Raw genomic sequence first — 18,474 nt, forward strand, 5'->3', positions numbered from 1 at the left:
CAGGCAGTAACTGGTTCCATTGTCTCGTGTCAGGACTTTCTGCAGCAGTTTTAACTCGTTTTGGTGGTGTTACCACATGCGATAAGCCACACCCCAGGTGTGCATTTGTTTACTCATGGTGACTGGTGAATACACAAATTTACTAAACCTATTCAGTATAAATTTAAAATTACTGTAATATATATAGAAAACTTTTCTATGAAATTAAACTTTTCATACATACTTAATTTTAATTATACAACGTGTCTACATAAGTAAAAACAGGTAAACTAATTTGTCCATTTTTTAACATGCATTCAGAAAATCTATTATATAACAGACTTTCAGCTTTAACAGTTACCCCCTCACCCAAATTAGTTCATTATATCAAGGTTTTACTGTAATGAATACATTTCCCAGAAATTATATAACACTTGTCTTTCTATTGCCTCAAAGAACTATATAGAGTGCACATCTAATGACAGATTTCAGAGGTCTATAAAAATCAATAGAAAAGAAAAGTAGAGATAATTTTCTTCTCCACTTCCTTTTATTCTATTTCTCTTTTTGTACCTTCTTCCAATAGAAGATAAAAAGGAAACAGAAGAAAAATCAGTGAGCTGTACTGGATTTGCCTAGGACTTCCAAACTAATACTTGTATTTCAACTCAGCCACAGACAACCTGATGCCACTCAGGCTAACGACATAATACAGGACTTTCAGTGGACCCTCTTGCCACCAGAATGTCAAGCTAAACCGAAAAGTTTGTCTTTAATCTTCTCCCCTCCTATTCTAAGTGATCTCCTATTTTCTGCCTTCTCACAACTCTATCCATACCCAAGGTGCCCCCAGTACTCCAAGTTGACTTTTGGCTATCCACCATTGGCTACCTCACTCATGTCTTCTTCTGCCTCAATAAAAACTCTGAATTCTAGGAAGTACCTATTCTTTTCCTATAGATGTTTGTGTGATATGAATTAATTCTCACTGAGATGTGAATAATGAGTAGGCATAACTCATGCTGGGGGGGAGGGAAGTTGTTAAAATGAATCATTAACTAGAGAGAAGAGGTTGGTTTTTTTTTTTTTTTGGCTGCCTGTATGGGGGAAGAGATTTTTTTAGCTGAATACTTTCTCCTCTTTTAGCATCAGGGAATAAAATAACAAACTACGTAGAATTAGCATTATAATCATACACCTACCCCAGGACAATAATTACCAGCCAGATCTGCCAAGGCCTTTGTTCAGTAGAACTACACACTGCTATGAAAAACTCCTGCACTGTCACTTTGCCACTAAACTAGGCTGATGATCTGCATTACCAAAGTGTGTATCTTGCTTTTAATTTCAAACACAGACAACTCTGCTTTACAGTCTCTTTCACATGATCACTATCTTTATCTAATCTATCCAGCCTCTTCAGCCCAAGAACTAAAAGAAAAACCAATAAATAAAGTCAATTATGCTTGTAATCCACAGAGAAGGATAAAAGCAATCAAGCAAGCAAGGGAATGTTCTTTTTAAAACAGCGCATGCTAAAATAAATTTTGTTGTATTGCCAAAGATGTTACCAAAGACCCTAGTCAAAAGCACATCTTTTGCCCTGGCCGGAGTGTTGGCCCTGGAACTGAAGAGTCTTGGGTTCAATTCCTGGTCAAGGGCAAGTACCTCAGTTTCAGGTTCAATCCCAGCCCCTGCCGGGGTCGTGTGGGAGGTGACCAATCAATGTTTCTCTCACATTAATGTTTCTCTCCCACCCTCCCTCCCTCCCTCTCATTCTATCTGAAAAGAGCAATGGAAAAATATCCTTGGTGAGGATTAAAAAGAAGCACATCTTTTAAAATTGTTATTTAATCATTAGGTTGAATCATCTTACTTTTCTCCTACTACCTAGCTGTAAGAGTTATGCTGAGAGAATAAGAATTCTGATTATGGGGAGACGAGAAGGCAGGCAATTTAGGAGCATGGGTCATTTTGAGAGAGAGAAAAAAATCTCAGCAAGATTATATACTGGCAGGTAGAAGAGGGAAGAAAAAGATGACTGAAACTAACATTGGAAATTTACTCTGTGCCAGGTACCCTATTAGGTTTTTATACCTTACCACCTTACCTTGTGTAGTTTTTACAATTCTGTAATACAAATATTGTCATACTTATTTTACAGAAGAAACTCGCAATTAAAAAAACTTAAATGATTCTCTAAAAGGTCATATAACCAGTAAAACTGCATATCTCAGATTTGAGCCGAAGCTTTAACCACACAACTCTAAAAGTGGTAACTACCAAAATAAATAGGACCAGTCTTTGATTACTGATTACTTTCTCTTTTTCAAAAAATGATTTTTTAAAATTGATTTTTGAGAGAAAGAAGAGAAGAAGAGAAGGAGAAACATGGATCAGCTGCCTCCTGCACACTTCCTGAGCCTGCAACCCAGGCATGTGCCCTAACTGGGAATCAAACCAGCAACCTTTTGGTGCATGGGACATTGCCCAGCCAACTGAGCCACACTGGCCAGGCCTCTGACAAATTTCTTAATTAGTCTAAAGGACCTATAAGTCAGGCTGCTGTACCACCCAGCTATATTATAGATCAAATAAATTTGTATAGTCTAGTCTGTAAACATGACCACAGTTTCAAGTCCCCAATATTTTAATCCCGAATTTCAAAAATACACCTAATCCCAGTTTGGAAACTGGTTTAACTTAACCCAAACACAAATGATTTGAGGATCATGAGCTATACTAAATTATCTGTTTCAAAGTTTTCATATCCTTAATTACTTAGCCTGAATATGCAACAATTAGATTAATAGTCTTGTATACAGCCCTTATTAGTGTAAGACAAATAAATTTTAATATTATCTGTTCCTGTCCCTACTTAATTCATGGTCTAGAAGGAGACATGGTTGCATAAAAATAGCTATAAAAATGTGATAAATGCTATTAGGCATGTATAAAGTGTTATGAGAAAACAAAAAAGGAAATAAATTTAGGAATTGATACTACTAATATCAGACTACTACATAACTCCAGGTCTAGAACTGGGTACACAGTATGCTGCCTTTTGCATAAGAAAGGGTGGCAGTGAGCAGGATATGAACATACATAGTACATATTTTCTTATACTTTCAAAAAGAAATGCTGCAAGGATAGGCCAGAAACTAAAATGGCTACTAATAAGCAATGGGGTGGGAGACTGGGTTGGAGGGGACAGAATGAAAGGAAGACTTTTCTACAAATCTTTTCTTTTAAAAATACTGTTTTGCTTTTGCAAAAAATTTTACATATTTACAAAATAAATCAACAAACAGAAAAAAACAACTGGCCTTACCCCCTGTGCCATCAAAACAAAACAAAATTCAACAACAGTAACAAACCAGAAGCTTTTTAAGGAGATTCCTTCTGCAGTGTTCTTCAGGACCTGAGTCTCCAAGTCCTGGTACTGGAAGTCACAAGAGGCACATTATTTAAATGTGTCCAATGTAAACATACCTTCCCCCACAGAACTTCAAGATTACTCATGAAGCAGTAGTCTTCTGCAGAACACAGGGAGAGCCACTGCTTTGGTTTATAGCTTCATTCAATTCTACATATCTTTTGTGTCTTTTTCATCCTCCCCAAGTCACTGCAAGTTTTTCTTCTTACTTTCATCATTACTTCAAAGAACAGAATAAGTAAAATAAGTTCTGTATCTAGATATTGCTTCATAAGACTTTGGAATACAAAGAAGATCCCAAAAGGCCCTTCTAGTGTGAAGGCTTGAGTCTCTCCTTAGTTCTGGAAAATACCTATTCATCTATATCTTAACAATTCTCTTCCTTTTATTTTTTAAAATGACTTAAAAATTCAGATAAATTTCACCATTTTATCAATTTTAAAGTGTAAAATTCAGTGGCTTTTAGTATAAGCACAAGGTTGTACAACAATCATCACTAATTCCAGAACATGCTCATGACCGCAAAAAGAAACTCTATACCCATTAAGCAGTTACTCTCTTTTAAGTTCTCTTTTACTGAAGTGACGTTGAATCTTAATAGTGACTTTGAATTTCCTAGATTGTTCTTTTGTAGTTTGTAACTTTTTCTTCCTGTTTTTATCTTTTTGTGTTATATTCTGGGAGACTTTCTTGATTAAATTTTTTAGTCCTATTGAAAAAAATTTAAAATTTCAGTAACAGTTCAGTTTCAAAAAGCTTTTCTTAATATATTTCTGTTTCAAAATAGTTTACTGTTTCATTATTCTGAGTATATTAAAATAATCTCAAACATTTTCTTCTGTTCCTTAAATTCCCTTTTCTCTAGGACTAAGTTTTCTATTAATTCGTTCATTTTCTTTCATGCTGCTGGTTTTTCTCATTTGCTGAAAAGTCCTTGCTTGTCCATTCACATACAGTGCAGAAGAACAAGGGAAGTATCCTTTGTAAAAAGGAAATGCCAGAAGGATAAGCCATCAGCTAACTAAAATGATTACTAATAAGGGGTAGGGCAGGGCAGACTAGGGCAAGTGTTTTAGGGTGAGTAGAAGAAAAACCAAGCTAGAGGCTGCAGAACCCTGATTCTAGTATGAAAAAGACTTCTTTTGGAGAATCAACATCCATATTAGAAGCTCCTGCGTTCCCCAAACATTTTGTTCAATTTCTTTCTACAAGAACTATTTCACTTTCTAGAAGAACTACAGGGGGTGAAGTGCAGACTGCTTGAGTGGAGGTGGGGGTGGAAAGGAAGGTAGGAGTACAGTGAATTAGTGGAAACAGTTTCTTATTTAGTCATTCAATTAATTTTCCTTGTTTTCAGCCCCAGTTCTCACTTCTGATCATCTCTGTCCCAAGCCTTCTTTAGAAATCTGTTGAGCTGATCCAGTTCCTAGCTCACTGTACTAGGCTGCAGCTTCTTGGCTTGTTTTTTCCTTCAACCCACTCCCATCTACTTTCTAACTTCCAGAGGTTTCTGGAAGTTTCTTATTTGTTGGTGACCCAACATTGGTTTCTCTTTGGTACTTTTTATTTCAATGGACTCTCAAGAGAGATAGGATTCAAATGCTGATATCTACTCCACCATCTTGAACTTAGCACTTTCAAGGAAAGGGAAAGATCTGACTTTCTGTAGAAATTTTCAGACACGATAGGAGCAGTCAGTTATATTTTCACTCATCTTTTCAGAGTGCTGATCATCTATGAAGAAACAAAGTGACTATCTAGAGAAATACTAAGTACTTCTTTGATATTTAATCGACTTTTCATGATTATTGGTTTTTAACTTATTATATGTAGGATTTTCTATGTTCTGTTACTGCATGCTTTTGGGGTAGAATGCCACTGACTTCATTAGAGTTCCAAGGGCTCTATATCCTAAAAGAGGTCAAGATACCACAGAACTAAGGGAAATGTACTCTCTTAAATAGTGCTAGAGGGTAAAAATCCCCATTCCAGGATGCAATGTTTCAGATCTTAAATAGCAGGTGTTTAAATTACAGTAAAGTGTGAATAAATATATGTATTAGAGAAAGAGAGAGAGAGAGAGAGAGAGAGAGAGATGAGAGAGAAAGAGATGAGAGAGAAAGAGATGAGAGAGAAACAATGATCGCTGCCTCCTATTTGTGTGTGCACCAACCAGGGATCAAGCCCACAACCATTTGGTATACAGGTCAATGCTCCAACCAAGCCACCAGGCCAGGGCAAATTTGAAAGTAACTGTAAAGTTGTTAAAAAAACCCCAACTCAATCAATTAACAAATGAATGTATATATATATGCTCCAACCAAGCCACCAGGCCAGGGCAAGTTTGAAAGTAACTGTAAAGTTGTTAAAAAACCCCAACTCAATCAATTAACAAATGAATGTATAATATGTTGCAAAGTAGTGAGGTTTCTTTTAGGAATCCATCCAAATGCATTATGCAGTGGCTTAATAGAGAACAGAAAAACCTCACTTAGGGCTTTAGCTCTCAAGAGGTAGAGATGCCAGATAATTTCCCAACCTGCTGTTTGAATAGCTACTTGGACTATAGCTATTCAGCTACAATGTTCAGTTATATACTAGAAGATGCAGGGATTAAATTTTAGAAGACCTAGATGCTGAGTTAATATTGGGCCAAAAAGTAACAAAGAAGGGGAGGAACTGATGGATATATTAGCCAAGAGTGTCAGTGTCTCTACAAAAAGAAATGACAATAAGTTAATTCTTATTCTTTAAGACAGGTTTTGCTGAAGCTACCTACATGTCAACTTTTGGGTTCTGAGCAAATGACATGTGGTCATATGGCACTTTATATAATAGTTAAGGCAATTATTTCATAGGTATTTTAAAAATAAGCAAAAAGTTTAAAAACAGTAACACAGCAAGAATCATATACAGCTGTATATAATTATATATGATTTTAACCTCTCTTAATTATTAATATGTTAAAAATTGGAAAATAAAATTTTGTGTTCACTGTTGAAAAGAAAACATCAATGACACTTGTTAAAACATGGTAAAGAAGACTTTATTTAAGGGGGGAAGCTATTGAGATAGGTATGGGGATCACTGCAATGGAATTTTGCAGTGGGGGAGTGAGTTTGGGATCAACTCTGAATACTGCATGGACAAGTGGGAAATTATAGCCAAGAAGCAAGGTGGGAGTCTGTGGATGGAAAGTTACTAAGCAGAACACCAGAATAAGGGGGATTCTGGTTAAATTGACCTAACAATTCTTGTTGAAGACAGGCCAGAGTGATGAGACATCACCTGAAGGATAACTTGTAGGATATCTAGAGTGGGAAGTTCTCTTAAATTGGCTTAGGCAACATTCTTACTAAAACAAGAGTTTATAAGGAAGTGCACAGATGGGATTGGGAAAAGGTTCAGGAGACTAACTGAAGTGTGGTCAAGCAAAGAATCTTTGTCAGCATTTACAGAATTGTGTTGATACAATGGCCTCAATGGAGGTCAGCCACACAGTATATGTTATATGTATTATAGTAGTGCTTAAAATCTGAACTATACCATAGCCTTGGTTGAAATAATCTGAAGTGAAAGAAAGAAGCTAATGCTCATTAATGAATTAAACTCACACAGTTTTGCTTGATTCAATAAACTGAAGGTAAGCTTTTTTCTGATAACATCTTCAGGACAGGGAAACATTTTATTTATTTGTTTGTTTGTTTGTTTTTATTCCTCACCCAAAGATATTTTTCTACTTATTATCAGATAGAGTGGGAGAAAGAAAGAGAGAGAGACGGAGAGAAATATCGATATGATAGAGCCACATCAACTGGTTGCCTCCCACAGGACCTGACCAGGGCCGGAGATGAATCAAAACTGAGGTACCTGCCCTTGACCAGAATCAAACCAACAACTCATCGGTCCAAGGGCCAACACTCTAACTGCTGAGCCAAACTGGCCAGGGCCATAGGGAAACATTTAAAAATTAATGCTTACCATATAATTTTATATGTGTAAACTGTTTAGCTGACTGGGCTGAACTTCAGTACATGGGAAGATATGTATCTGAATAAACACTATTCACCTAATTTTATTTGCTCTGTTCATCTATTTCAACAGGCTTATCACCAGAAAGATTTCAGTTAATCAAAGGTTATAATTCATTGTTGTTTTACCATAAAATTTTATAAACTAAAAAAAAAACACAAAAAAACTCTCCCAATCACCTACCTAAGCGATGAAATCCAAAGGTGAATCTTTTGGTTGGTGATTTTGAAGACAGCCACAAAGCAAGCAGGGTCAATATGATAGCACTGAGGTCAGTTAACATATGAAGCGCATCGGTCATGATTGCTAGGCTATTTGCAATGTATCCACCTTTGGAAAGAAGGAATAAGTTAACTAAAGGAATAAGTTAACTAAAATAACAAATATAATAAAGCCCAAAATATGTAATATCCTACAAAACACGAGCTTCTAACTACATCTTTATCCTATTACAGTGAAATCAAGGTACCTGAAATCTTATGCAAAACATTAAATATGCATACATTAATTTAAAAATTAAAACATTAATTTTTCTAGTGAGAATGTCCATTTCTATGAAGAGATTCTCGGAGGAGTCAATGACCTTTAAAAAGTTAAGAACCACAAAACTGGGGGCTAACACATAAAGAGAAATTTTGTGTTTTAACAATGCAGCTTTTATTCAACCAACTAATTCTACTATTAGATAGTGAAATTAATAGCCACAAGATCTAAATATTACAATAAAACTAAATAAAAGGTAGATATTCACTTGTTTGGGAGGGTTTGAACCTGAAATTAAATAGAAAAAACTCATAAAATGTACCTTTAGTTCAAAACAAAAGACAAATATAACTTACTCATTTGAATACACACAGCAATGTCTCCTAATAGCGGGATAAAAGGTGGTATTTAGAATACATAATTTAAAATTTTATATTGATTTTTCCAGACATTTTATATATATGTATGTGTATATATACACTCACACATGTGTATGCATAATATATGTTGTTCCATTATGGTTATATAATTTTCCTAGCATCATTCATTAAATAAGCTTTTTATAATATAATACCGAGTATTCAAACTTTTCTGTGTATCAAAATCATTGGGAAGTTTTGTTAAATTGCAGATTGCTTGACCCCACTCTCAATTAAGTAGGTCTGGATGGGGCCTGAAAATTTACATTTCTAACATGTTACCAGGTGATGTTGATGCTTTGGTCTTGAACTACATTTTGAGAATCAGTTATAATGTATAATGGAACTTCATGATCAGGGTGTCCTGACATACTAATGCTCAAAAGCCACATATGTGCTGAGTTGCTGATCCCCCTATTTCTAGGATGGGTGTGCAGAGCTCAGAGCAGCAGAACTGGGGTTAGTGATCTTGTAGTCATATCCATTTACTCCAGTGTGCTCTATACAAGTATCATTTTTTATGTATTCCCTGACATGAAAAATATGGAAATAACTGAGAGAAAATAAAGCTTGGTAGTTAATAACATTGGGATTTGGAATCTCAGAGACTCTGAGTAAGTTACTTAACATTTTTGAGCCTTAGTTTACTAATCTATAAAATGAGGATAATAAAGCCACATTGTCCAACAGAACTTTCTGAGATGATAGAAATGTCCTATCTGCATTGTCCAATATAGTAGCCACTAGTCATATGTGGCTTTTGAGCATTTAAAATATGGCTAGTGCAACTGAGGAAGTGAATTTATTTTACTTGATTTTAATTAACCTAAATTTACAGAGCCACATGTTGGCCATCATCAGCAAAAATAGCAGAGTCAGGACCTCTGAAAATCATCTCCATGAAAGCAATAAGAACACGGGCAAAAATTATTCAAATCAGCTTATTTGGAACTCTGGAAATTAACCAAAGGCTATTACAGGAAGCATTGCTTCAAGGGAAATAGCTGAATCTTGGTAAGAATAGTGAGCTCGGTGGCATTTTAACTTGCCTTATATCCATTTCCCCCTCTCCAGCTTTTCAGTAACCTTGAAAACCAAAAAGCAGCAATCACAATGAAAACCTCAGTGTGAAAGCCACTGCAAGGGATAGAATGGGGCTGGAGCTCCTTAAAAGCCCCATTCCCAGAGCACTGTCTTTATTTGACCTGTCTGGTGGTTCCCTGGAAGACCAAACTTGCCAAGCTGTTTTTGTTTGACTTGACTTGGAGCTCTGCCCTGTGCAAAAACAATCAGAAGCAATAGATAACGATGTGTTCCCCATGTTCTGAAATTTCATAATGACGTACCCAATATGCTGGACTTCTGTTGACTCTTTTGAACTGGAAATGTATGCCCTTCAGTTCTGGGGACAGTCTCTCTCATTTTTTTAAATTGATTTCAGAGTGAGGAAGGGAGAGGGAGATAGAAACACTCACCTGCTGCCTCCTGCACAACCCCAACTGGGGATCAAGTCTGCAACCTGGGCATGTGCCCTGACTGGGAACTGAACCAGCAACCTCCTAGTGCATGGGACGAGGCTCAACCAACTGAGCAACACCAGCCGAGCCTGGGGACATTTCTTAAACTACGGCAATACTCCCTTGTCTGAAGGGGACACATTCTACATTCTATGACCCTCAGTGGATAGTAATGAACCTTATAATATACTATATTCCTATACATACATACCTATGATAAAGCATATCTGAATTGTTAGCATCACAACTCTTGCATTTTGGGGACATTTTTAAGTAAAGTAAGGGTTATTTGAACATAAACACTGTGATACCACAACAATCAAGGCTACTGACTATCAGGATAGGTAAGGTATAGAGTGTGGATATACTGGACAAAGGGATGATTAACATCTTGGGCAGGATAGAGGAGGACAGTGTGAGATTTCATCATGCTACTCAGAACATTGCATAATTGAAAACATATGAATTATTTTTGGAATTTTCCATTTAATATTTTTGGACTATGGTTGACCACGGGTAACTGAAACCGTGGAAAGTAAAACCGCAGATAAGCGGGGACTACTATATGTTGCTGAATTCTTTCCTTCTGCTTTCTCTGTTCTTCAAAGTCCTATTACTTGGAGTTTAGACTAATATACTAATTTTCTTGCCTATTTTCTCTATTATCCATATCTACTTTTTTGCTCTAGTCTGTCAAAGATCACCTTAGTTCATCTAACTTTCCTGTGGAGTTAAAAATTTTTAATGTTTTTATTGTTTAAAAGCTCTTTGTTTTTGTTTTATCCCGAGTTTCTTTTATAAAGCAGCCTGTTCTTGTTTCATGGATACATGATCTTCTCTCTCTGAATACTAATTATATTAGTATACTATTATATCTGACTCTGTCTTCAAACAGGTTTTAACTAAATTTCCTTATTTTAGCCTTCCTCTTTATCCACAATTCTAGGGGTATCTGGTGCAACCAATTCTGGGTCTACTTAGGATTCACTAGTATAGAGGTTCTCACTGGGGTCCCCAGACCAGCAGCATCAGCATCTGCTGTGGACTTGTTAGAAATGCAAATTCATGGGCCCGATCCCAGAACTACTTACATAGAAACTCTGGCCCAGTAATCTGTGTTTGAGTAAGTCCTCTATGTGTTTCTGATATATTAGGTTGATTTTTGGCTTTCCCTACTGCTTGCTTAGAAGTTGGCTTTGTTGGGTCTATTAAGTCAGTTACCTCCTATATCAGTTTCCTATCTAGTTTCTCAAATTTGTGTTGCTGTTGTCTCCTCTTCAGTTTTCCACATCTGTGTGGATATATAAATCCCTTTATTGTAGTTTAAGAGAGGCTTCAGGAGAGAGTACAGTTAGATGCATGAGTTCATTTGCCATCTTTACCTGGAGGTCTGGTTGCATTCACTTTTTTTTTTTTTTGGTACGTGCCCCTAGTGGGAACTGAACCCAGGACTCTCTGGACCACAGGCTGACGCTCCAACTGCTGAGCCAAACCAGCCAGGGCTGCATTCACTTTTTAATCTTTTTCACTTCCAATAAAAATGCAGCTGTTAAAGCAATCAATAACTCTGTTACTAAACCTCAAGGATATTTTAATTTTCATCTTATTATACTTCTTGCAGCTTCACCTTATTTACTGCCACTTTGAAATACTCTCTTTTCTTGGATTCTGGGATACCCGATGCCTTCTGCCTGATTTGTAAAGTTGGAGTTCCTCCAGACTTGGGCTCTCTAGGTGATTTTTTCCCATTCCCTTGGCATTACATACTATATCTGTACCTTGACCTCTCTTCTGAACTATAGACTCATATGCTCACTAGACATATTTACTTAGCTATTTCACATACATATGATAACATGTTTAAAACAACCATGTCTAAATCCAGCTCTGTATTTTCTACCTGCTGCACACATGATATACATTTCCATACACTTAGCTGCTCAGGTGAGAAACTCCAGAATCATTCCTAACTCTGTTCTTCCATCAACCTTCACATCCAAACCACTAGCCAAATTTGTGAACGTTACCTCTAGAATGTTTCTCAATTAGTAAGTACACTTTTCTCCATCCACTTTAGTCCAAGCCATAATCATCTCTTGTCTGGACCTCTGCAATAGTTTATTTGCTTCCATTCTTGCACCCTCCAATCCATTCTCCAAATAAGAGCCAGAGTAATCTTTTTAAAAAAGTAAATCCCATCATGCCACACTGCTTAAAAGCCTTCATTGCTAGAATAACTCCTACTATTCTTCCTTTTTTTTTTTTTTCCCAGTTTAACTGTACCTGGCTCATACTTAAACTATGTCTGTGGTTACTATGTCTTCTTATAGTTCCTTGTTCTTTTCCTTTGTAGCATTTAAGACCTTTTGAATTTTAAATTTACTTGTGTGTTTGGTTAATATCTGTCTTCCATTAAATGCTTCAGATAGTAGGGATCATAATAGTTTTGTTCTCCATTGTATATCCAGAACACACAGCACAGTGCCTGACATACAGTAAGTATTCAAAAAACACTTGGCTGAGTGGAAGGAAGAGTGGACCTTGTTTAAGGTCTCAGAGTAAGTTAGTGGCAAAGCCAAGATTCAAAATCATCTCCTCTTTCAGATCTTTAAGTTACTTCATTTTTAAAATCACTCTATGCTTACGCCCTGGCTGGTTTGGCTCAGCGGTTAGAACGTTGGCCTGCAGTCTGGAGAGACCCGGGTTTGGTCCCCGCTAAGGGCACGCACCTCAGTTGCAGTTTGTTCCTGGCCCTGGTTGGGTCATATGGGTGGCAACCACTCGATGTGTTCCTTTCACGTTGATGTTTCTCTCTCTCTCTCTCTCTCTCCCTCCTACTCTATCTGAACAAAAAACCCTCCTACTCTATCTGAACAAAATATATATATAAAAAAATGTCCTCGGGTGAGGATAAAAAAAATAAAAAAATAAAAAATTATGCTTATAAAAAATGCTTTATTTCTAAGTCCTTTTGACACACTTTAATAAGTGTTGTACTATATGCAATTTAATTCTATATAACATTCTAAACAATATTGTTAATGCCTATCCTAAGTACCAGCATCTCTGTGTTATTTAACCAAAAAATTTCGTATTTGAAAATAAAGTGAGTATATGAAAGGAAATGCTTATTGTGGCTTTCACAAAACATTTGCCAAATGAGAGATTTATAAAATGGTAAGTCAGGACAATTATATCTTAAGGCAAAATAAACTCTAAATTAATTTTATAGAGAAAAATTGTGACTAATGTGATTTTTAACTTCAAATACTAAATATTAACTTCAAAAATCACTAAGCCTGAATAACTCAATATTCAAGTTACATTATGTAAATTTGGGCAAGTCATCGAATCTTAGTCTGCTGACGCCATGCCTTATCTGACCACAGCTTCACTCTTGTCTTAATTTCTTTCTTCTTCTTTTTTTTTAATCCTCACTTGAGGACACTTTTCCATTTTTTGTTCAGATAAAGTGGGAGGGAGAGAGAAGAAGAGAGAAACATTGACATGAAAGGGACACATTGAGTGGCTGCCTCCCGCAGGGCCCTGACCCAACCAGGGCTGGGGACAAACTGCACCGAGACACGTGCCCTTAGTGGGAACCGAACCTGGGTCTCTCTGGACTACAGGCCGACGCTCACCGCTGAGCCAAACTGGCCAGGGCTTGTCTTTCAATTTCTTGACAGCTGAAGCACTTATAATTCTCTAACACAGTAAAACTTAATTCAACAAAAATTAAAGAGTGTCCACTCTGTGCCAATCATTATTCTAGGTGCTGGGAATTCAGTGGAGAAAGATAAGATATTAAACAAGTAAATATAAATATAAAACAAGGAAATATACAAAAAAGATAATCTCAGATATTGAGGGCTTTTTCTTTTATCCTTACCCGAGGACATTTTTGCATTTATCTTCAGATAGAGCGGGAGGGAGAGAGGGAGGAAGAAAGAGAGAAACACTGATGTGATGAACTGCAAACAAGGTACGTGCCCTTAGCGGGCACCAAACCCGAGACTCTCTGGTCCGTGGGCCAACGCTCTAACCGCTAAGCCAAATCAGCCAGGGCAGATGTTGAGGGCTTTTAAAGTTGTGGAGGGAACAGGGGAGAAGCAATGTTTACTTTAGTTAGAAAGGTCTTTCAGAGGTTATCTTTTGAGATGAGACATGAATAATAAGAAACCTGCCAAGAAAAGATTTGGGAAAAGGCAATCCATATAAAGCAGTGTTTTTCAAACTGCAGACCCTGCTCTACTTATGGATCATGACATCAATTAAGTGGGGTGTAACCATAATTTATAAAATTATTAGAAAACATCACATGACATAAAACTTGTTTCAGTTATACATATATTTATGTGTGTGTATGTGTATATATATATACACATATGTATGAAGCACACCTGCACAAGTCACAATATTAATTGTATTTCTTACTCTATTGATATAAAAATAAATTTGAGAGCCACTGAGATAGAGGGACCAGCCAGTACGAAGGCCATAAGGCAGGAAAGAGCTTTGTGAGTTGTAGGGAGAAAAATGGCCAGTTTTGCTGAAGTGAGCACTGGGGAGGAGTAGTATGAAATGAGGTAGGAAATGTATGTAATTTTCCTACATTTAATCTCCAACCAGCATGTTAAATTGGACTGCCACCTCTTTTCTCTTATCATGGTTCATCATTAAGAGACAACATGGGTGAACAAATGTTCCTGCTTTAATGTTACTTTGTAAACAGCCACTAAGCCAAGTTAGCAGTTACACCTATGTGACTGTGAAATTAGTCTCTAAACAAAGAATGTATTTTATAGTGAAAATGTATTACTTAAATAATTGAAAGATGAAAAATAAAACCAAGCCCTTGCTGGTTTAGCTCAATGGTTGGAACGCCGGCCTGAATACTGCGGGGTCGAGGGATTCCCAGTCAAGCACAGGTGCCTGGGTTGCAGGTTTGATCCCCCACCCTGGTCAAGTCGTGCAGGAGGCAACCAATCGATGTGTCTTTCTCACATCAATGTCTGTCTATCTGTCTGTCTGTCTATCTGTCTTCCCTTCCTTCCACTCTATCTAAGAATCAATGGGAAAATATCCTCGAGTTAGAATTTTAAAAAAACAAGAAAAGAGCCCTGGCCGGTTTGGCTCAGCGGTTAGAGCGTTGGCCCATGGACCAATGAGCCGCAGGTTTGATTCCAGTTAAGGGCATGTAACTTCGTTGCAGTTTGTCCCTGGCCCCAGTTGGGGTTGGGTGGGTGGCAACCACTCGATGTGTCTCTCTCAAGTTGATGTTTCTCTCTCTCTTCCTCCCCCTCTCCCTCCCGCTCTATCTGAAGATAAATGTAAAAATGTCCTCAGGTGAGGATAAAAAAAGAAAAATAAAACCAAATTCATTAACCCTGGGGGAACTATTTTCTAGTTCCTTTCAGATCCTCCTTATAATGAAAAACTTTCAGGTTAGTCAGTCATATTTAGTTTTGAAAATCTCTTGGATATAAATCAAATAGGAAACAGTATAAAGAGACCACATTAGTGAAAGGTATAGGGAAGAAAGTCGAGAGAGTGGGACTATAGATGTGACTTTTCCACTAAGCCACCCCATTTCCTCACAACTTATTTGAGCTCTCTGGTCCCTCAGATTCCCTTTGTGAGCACAAAGGAAGAGCCTGCAGGTGTTCGGGTCCCTTCATGCTGTAAAATGTTATGATTCTAAGTGACTTTACATTTACTATTACCAGGTTGCAAAAATTAACCTGGTATTTTATCACAATTCATTTTTTAAAAAAGAGAAAGTTACATGACATACAATGAAGATAAATAAAAAATTTATGTCCTGGCCAGTTTGGCTTAGCGGTTAGAGCCACGGCTGGTGGATCAGAGAGCCCCGGTTTGGTTGCCACTAAGGGCAGATACCTTGGTTGCAATTTGTCCCCGGCCGTTTGGGGTCGTGTGGGTGGCGACACTGGCTGTGTCACATCGATGTTTCTCTCTCTCTCTTACTCCCTCTGGCTCTGACTGAAGCTAAATGCAAAAATGTCCCCGGTGAGGATAAAAAAACAAAACAAAACAATAAATTTATGTTGTACTTAGAGGGATCTGCACTTTGGAACTGTGTGGATGGACTTTTCACATCACAAGAGATCAGGACTCTGATAAAGAGCAAGCTTCCTGAAAATAAAGTTTAAACCTCAAACCCCGCATAACTACAGCCTGACAAATGGAAATGGCAAGTGAGTTGGCAACACAACTCACCTACAAGTTCTCCAATCATGAAAAGCAAGTACAGAACGGCAGCAATGGTCAATCTGGTTTTCACCTTTCTCTGCTTCAGCAGCTCTCTCCGTCTGCTGCAGCTGTCACACGGGTCCACCTTCAGACTCAGCTGGCTGTTGGTCAAAGGCAAGTCCTGGTCCAGCAAGGAGTCGTCGTCGGCCTGGAGGGCCGGGTGCGCCCCGTTAACAGGCCTTTCCGGGGCTTCCGAGCCATCATCGGCCACCACAACTCGAAGTTTGTTAAACCGAGAAAGCCCCTCATCCCCCGCCTCGTCCGAGAAGTCAAAGGCGCTGGTGTCATTCAGAAACAGCGGCGCATCATCCTTCCTCAGCAGAGATTTGAGGCGCTTCCACGCGCCGGACCCGGCCATGGCAGAGGCTGCGCGGCCGCGCGCGGAACGGCTGGCTGCAGGCGGGCGGCCGGCGGCTCCGACTTCACTGGCGCGCCGGTTCCCGGTGGCACTGCCGCGCGTCCCTCCCCATCCTGTGGAAAACGAAACGTTAAATATTAAAGGCGCTCCATCAGAGCCCGCAAGTTCTGAAGCCCCGGGCAGCTGGCGGCGCAGGGCCAGCTCGGAGGCGCCGTGGCTCCGCGAGGGGGCGGCGCATGGATCTGGGGCGCCGCCGTGGGGCCGTCGCTCATCTCCCCGCCTCCGGTTGGCTCGGCGGGGCCAGCTCGCAAGGCTCGGCCCGGAGCCGTGGGGGAGCGGGCCGAGCTCTCCTGCAGCGCCCGCAGCTCCTGGCCGGCTCCGCGGGTCTGACAGGTTCGGGCGGCGCCCGTAACCACCGCCTCTCCCCGCCCTGCGCGAGACCGCGCGCGCGTGCGCCGCAGCGCCGCGGCCGAGGCGCGCGAGGGAGGGAGGGAGGGAGGGGGTCGACGCGGGGACACGCAGGCCGCAGCGCAGGGCTGAGGCGCCCCGAGGGGCAGGGCGGGGGAGGCCCCCGCCCCCGCATGGGTCCTGGCTGATGGACCCACATGCCCTGCACGGGGGTCACTCACAGTCCGGCACCGCCGCCGGTCTACTTCCCGTCGTTTGAGACAGATGTGGCCGGGGACTCGGGTCCGGGCTCGGTGGGCAGGGTCGAACGCCCCGCGCGGGGCTGGGAGTTCGCTCTACCCAGGGAGGGCCTCGGGAAATCTTCGGTCGGATCTTGGTTGCGGATCCTCGGCGGAAAACCAGCTTAGCCCTTTCTTGCGAAGTGGGAAGTCAGGCAGCTCTTCTCTCTAGAGTGGCTGCCTCTTTGAAAGTTGGCAAAATTTGCTGCACAGTCAGGTCCACTTAGAGAGGGCAAGCCTTATGATCGTCAGCAGTTCTGTGGCCTAATATATATTTATTAATTGTTTTTTCAGCAAATATGTGGTGTTCTCTGTGTGCTCACTCCATGTTCCTTGTGCCTCCAGGTATTCACAATATGGACTAAACCCAAGCACAGAAAATCTAGTAGCAGTATTTGTTCTGGCCTTTGGTTCTGTTTAACAAGTTAAAATTCATTAAGTTCTGAGACGAGGCTTCAAATTTAGGTCTAAGTTGTAATGGAACTCCATTCCCACCACCACGACCACCGTGATCCCCTGGATGAGTTTTAGGGATTTGGGAGGTCTTAAATTTTTGTGCAAAATTGTGTGGGTATATGTATTTTCTGGAGTAAATCCCATAGGCTTCATCATATTTTCAAATGGGGTTAAATCTTAAATAAGATTTAAAACAAGAAGAAGAAGACACTGTCGGGAGAAATCATTGTGTAGCTCAAGCCTCCTAACTTCTTGGAGTTGAATTATAGTGCAACTGCCTATTTATCCGGTGTTTATAAATGTTGTATTCTGACAACAGTCTGCATGGATCATCAAGTTTCAAGTTATAAAAAACTACAATAAAAAGTCATATGAAACATCATGTTCCTCCGAAGATTCAGATGACACTTTAGAATTTTGCATGTCTCAGGTGCAAGAGCACCAGCTGCTTTTGGATTACAGGACAGTCCCTCACTTTCGAAGGCCCGCAATGTTCTTGTTGAGCTGCAGTAATGGGAGTCAGGTTAGGAAGCCTGGATCAGAGATCCCATGGCTCCCAAGACCCAGAATAGTCCATAATCAGGACACTTAGGTCATTCTCAGCAGAAGGCAGAGAACTTACTGAAGATTGCTTTCCTAACAGTGGTTTGGGAGTAGGTTATTTGTTGTTTTTATTTATTATACTGCCTGAAATTCTACTAATGAGAGATACAAATGAATAAAGCAAATGTTCCAGGAGTGTGATAGCTCTCCTGTGTAAATTCTTCAAATGAGATTCCATTTAAAGAAAGGGGATAGATGTTTTGAAGAGAAGTTGAGGCAAGAGCATGGGTTT

The 18,474-nt window shown here is 39.4% G+C and overlaps 1 protein-coding gene across 1 annotated transcript in view; it reads right to left on the minus strand.

The window, feature by feature from the left end:
• SLC30A4 (solute carrier family 30 member 4) overlaps window positions 1-16,717 on the minus strand; it is a 32,702-nt gene extending 15,985 nt beyond the window's left edge. The window contains exons 1-2 of the mRNA XM_036240763.1: window positions 16,107-16,717; window positions 7,631-7,777 (exon numbers count right to left, since the gene is read on the minus strand). Of these exons, the coding sequence (XP_036096656.1) occupies window positions 7,631-7,777; window positions 16,107-16,497 (538 nt within the window). The 5' untranslated portion in view covers window positions 16,498-16,717. The remainder of the gene's footprint in view (window positions 1-7,630; window positions 7,778-16,106) is intronic.
• Between the last annotated feature and the right edge of the window lie 1,757 nt (window positions 16,718-18,474).

The sequence above is a fragment of the Molossus molossus genome, unplaced genomic scaffold, assembly GCF_014108415.1.
Source record: "Molossus molossus isolate mMolMol1 unplaced genomic scaffold, mMolMol1.p scaffold_m16_p_1, whole genome shotgun sequence".
In the NCBI taxonomy this organism is placed as follows: Eukaryota; Metazoa; Chordata; class Mammalia; order Chiroptera; family Molossidae; genus Molossus; species Molossus molossus.